Source organism: Nicotiana sylvestris, chromosome 3 (assembly GCF_000393655.2).
Source record: "Nicotiana sylvestris chromosome 3, ASM39365v2, whole genome shotgun sequence".
NCBI classification, from domain to species: domain Eukaryota; kingdom Viridiplantae; phylum Streptophyta; class Magnoliopsida; order Solanales; family Solanaceae; genus Nicotiana; species Nicotiana sylvestris.
This window is the reverse complement of record NC_091059.1, coordinates 114377443-114381724: the sequence shown is the minus strand read 5'-3', so window position 1 is coordinate 114381724 and position 4282 is coordinate 114377443. Positions and strand designations below refer to the sequence as shown.

The window sequence follows — 4282 nt, the reverse complement described above, 5'->3', positions numbered from 1 at the left end:
ATTGTGATGAAGTGCAATGAGTGTGAGGACATGACCAGGTCCATGTTCTTTGCCACAGTAATGATCTTTGTTTGCCAGTTAATAGATGATCTCTATCGCCTCCAGAATGACATGGCACGTAGGCCCACGGCAAGACCAGTTGGTGTCCCTAGGGCAGGATTGGAAGCACTTATATACTCTTGATTGTTTTCCCTTTTTGTGTCTGTATTTTCATTCCTAGAGTATGTTTTGAGTCTGTTTTAGTTTTTAAATTCTCAAGTATGTAGGATCGAGTCTTTGTAATAGAGAAAAACTAGAAGTTTATTTTTAATGAAAATTAGAAAAAAAAAACAAAAAGTGTATTTATTTCGCATTTATCCTTTGAACTACATGATGATCTAATTCACGCGGTGTCGTGATACGTAGGCAATCCCCATCGGATCCGGTCATGGTTTTTAAATAACTCAAATAAAAGAGAAAATGACAAAAAGAGAAAATCAAAAAGAAAAAGCAAAAAAGAAAAGAGAGAAAATAAGAAAAAGAGAATGAGAACAAGAGAGAAAAATAAGAGAGTGCAAAAGAGAGCAAGAGAGAAGATCGGGGAGATAAAACAAAAGTCGGGATGAGACACGCAATCATTGCAAAACATGTAGAAACACATTTAACTATATAGGTGCATCACCCCCCCCCCCAATGTGCGATCCCATATGTGTTAATTGTCTCGAACTAACCCTTTTGTTGTGTCTGCTATTGAGTTTAGGTGTTGTTTTAAGGTGGTTAGCTTGTGTTAACCTGGCTTCACACCCTTACTTTACAAGATCCAAGGGAAGCGTCGAAATGTCGTCAGATAGTCATCTACCAACAATTTCCATCCTAGATGATAGCCCGTTATCGGTTATCCCAACATCTGAGTCGGCGTCTACTGAAGAGAATAGGGCATTGTGCCTCCACATGTTGGAAATGTGGGACACCTGGTCCAACGGTATAGAGCCGCCAAGTGACATACCTGGTTTCCCCAAGCTACTTCCCAGAGCAAGTGGAACTTCCAACATCCCGATAAATTACCCGAACACCCCATTCGGATATCCCATCATCTCAACCCACTTCACCGGAACGCCTTCTAAGGTTCGCCCCCACGCATTGATTTCGGGAGTGGCTTCTAACATATTTACTGCACCACCAACTTCAGCTACGGCACAGCCAACCTTTCGCAGGCCAAGCTTCGATCCATCATCCTTTACCTTCCAAGTACCATCTTTTCTACCAGATGCTGCCCATTTTACCACCAATTCTTACCCTCAACAACCCCGGTATAAGTTTATCGTGGGGCAAGATAAAGCTACAAAAAATCCCGAGCAAGAGGAAATCACTCAAAAAATGAGAAACATGGAACAAAGCCTTAAGAATATACAAGGTTTAAGTGGCCAAAAGAGTGTATCCTACGCTGATTTATATATGTTCCCGCACGTCCATTTGCCCATCGGTTTCAAGACCCCCAAGTTCACAAAGTATGATGGGCATGGGGACCCCATAGCCCACCTCAAGAGGTATTGCAATCAATTGAGAGGGGCAGGCGGAAAAGAAGAGCTCCTCATGGCTTATTCCGGAGAAAGTCTAGTTGGCATTGCATCCGAGTGGTACATGGATCAATACATGTCTCACTGGCACATATGGGATGATTTGGCTCGAGATTTCATTAGACAATTCCAGTACAACATAGACATAGCTCTAGATAGAAATCCATGTCTAATTTCAAAAAGAAGTCTTCGAAAAGTTTCCGAGAATATGATGTTAAGTGGCGCGAACAAGCGGCCAAGGTGAAGCCCCTGATAGATGAGAGCAAGATGGTCAGTATTTTTTTACAAGCCCAAGAGGCTGACTACTTCCAGAATGTGATGTCTGCAATGGGAAAGTCGTTTGTTAAGGCTATCAAAATTGGGGAGATGGTCGAAAATGGTTTGAAGACAGGCCGCATATTGAGTCAGTATGCTATAAGAGCTACGTCCCAAGCAATCCAGAGCGAGTCAGGAGGTGTAGCAAATAGAAAGAAGAAAGTATAAGTGGCGATGGTGGCTTCAAGTCCAAGGAACCCCCGTCAACCCCGAGGTTACTTCCCACCAAAACCCCCACAATATTATTATCCTCACCAGGATGTGGCTTATGCCATGGCTCCTCAGCCTTATGCGGTGATGACTGCCCAGCCATACGCTAGGTCACAATAATAGTTTAACCAAAACCAAGCTCCACTTCCTAAAAATAACCCTCCTCACCAAGCTCTATATAATCCTCGTCCCCCACAAAATAATTTTCCATACAATGCCCGTGCTCGGGAGCCACCTAGAAGAGAAAACTTCACGCCTATTGGTGAATCATACTCTAGCCTTTACCCGAAACTGGTAAATGGGTTTATTGCAACCCGTACCCCAAACCAGGCAAAACCAAAAGTCGCCCTCCTACAGACATGGTGCTCGCTATACTTACCATTCAGGAGCGGAAGGGCATGACACTGAAGACTGTTGGACTCTCAAAAGGGCAATCGAAATCCTAATAGAGCAAAAGAGGGTAGTGCTGAAAGATGAAGAGATCCCCAATGTGACCAATAACCTATTGTCGGCTCACAACAACGGGCCAGTTATTGAGATGATTTGTGAAGATAAAGAGTTTGACCCAGCTCTAAAAGCCATCATTGCCATCGTCAATGTTGAAAAGAAGCCAAAGGAAGCTACAAAGCAAGACAAGGGGGAGAAGAAGGGAAACTCTGCCCCTCAAAGTGTAGAAAAGACGGTGGAAACCAAAATACGGGCAGTACCCTCTAAAGATGACATTCTTTATGTTTTCTGGGCTCACAGGAAAGAACAATTGGCATTGAGTCCTCCTAAAAGGTTCGAGCTGAACAAGGGACCTAAGATGTATGTACCCAAAAGGACTTATGTGGTACGGGGACCAGTAATTCCACCCAGGCTAAACGAGCCCGTGATCATTAGTTGTGCCCCACAAAGGCCCATGAAAGACCCCATTGCAGTCCCCTGGAACTACAACAAAGCAATTGTGACATACAAGGGGGAAGAAATCATGGGGGAAGTAAATGAAACCAACCCATCTGGGAAGTACCTCAATGTGGAAGAAGTGAACAACGCCAAGCAGAAGCGCTTTCCGCTCAAAAAGTCAGTTAGTGCCGAAGAAGTAGAGAAATTCTTTCGAAAAATGAAAATGGCAGATTACGAGGTAATTGACCAACTTCGAAAGTCTCCCTCTCAGATCTCAGTCTTGTCTCTACTTATAAGCTCGACTGAGCATCAGAAAGTGTTGATAAGGATCCTAAATGAAGCATATGTTCCAATTGAAACCACTGTTGAGCAATTGGAAAGGATGGTGGAACGATTCTGCGAAGTCAATCAGATTTCATTTAATACAAATGACTTGCCCCCAGAAGGGGTTGCCCACAACAAAGCTCTTCATCTGATAGTTAAGTATGAAGGTAACTATGTGAAAAGAGTCATGGTGGATGGCAGATCTGGGGTCGGCATATGCCCTCTCTCAAATTTGCAAAGAATGGAAATTGGGACTGAGAGAATCAAGCCTAACAATGTTTGTGTGTGTGCTTTCAATGACATCAAGAGAGACACAATAGGGGAAATTGATTGATCTTGACTATCGGTCCTGTGGATTTCGAAGTGACATTCCAGGTCTTGGACATGGATACCTCCTATAATTTTCTCTTAGGAAGGCCTTGGATCCATGTTACAGGGGCCGTACCTTCTACTCTCCACAAAATTGTCAAGTTTGAACACGAAGATCAGGAAATTGTGGTCCATGGATAGGACGAGCAATCAATTTATAGGGACTCGTCAGTCCCATGTCTCGAGGATAGGGAAGGTAGCAAGGACATAGTCTATCAAGCTTTTGAGGTTGTGGTCGTAGATCAATGTGAGGAAGGGAGCCCGTATCCACAACCCTTTCTGTCAAATGCATCAATCATGGTCGCTACTGAAATGATCAAGCACGGTTATAAGCCTGGGAAGGGGATCGGGGCATCTTTGCAAGGTATTACGGAGCCCATCACCTTAATAGACAGTAAAAAGTTCTTTGGAATTGATTTCCAAGCTACAGAAGCCGACTTGAATGGACTAAAGAACGTAATAATGATGGGTGGGTTCTACCTCAGCCGGTCCCGCATCTCTCTAAAATATTCATCAAGCCAAAGTACACAAAAGAAGAAGAAGAAGATGAGGCCTTCACGGCCGAGGAAATTGAGGACATATGTGGAGCCATAGGGTAAATGTTGTATGAAGATCACATGGTC

At 43.6% G+C, this 4282-nt stretch overlaps 1 protein-coding gene across 1 annotated transcript; it reads left to right on the top strand.

The window, feature by feature from the left end:
* Positions 1–2379: 2379 nt before the first annotated feature.
* On the top strand, positions 2380–3624 carry LOC138887861 (uncharacterized). The gene has a single exon (XM_070169653.1). The coding sequence runs from the start codon at positions 2380–2382 to the stop codon at positions 3622–3624; it is 1245 nt and encodes a 414-aa protein (XP_070025754.1).
* The last annotated feature ends 658 nt before the right edge of the window (positions 3625–4282 follow it).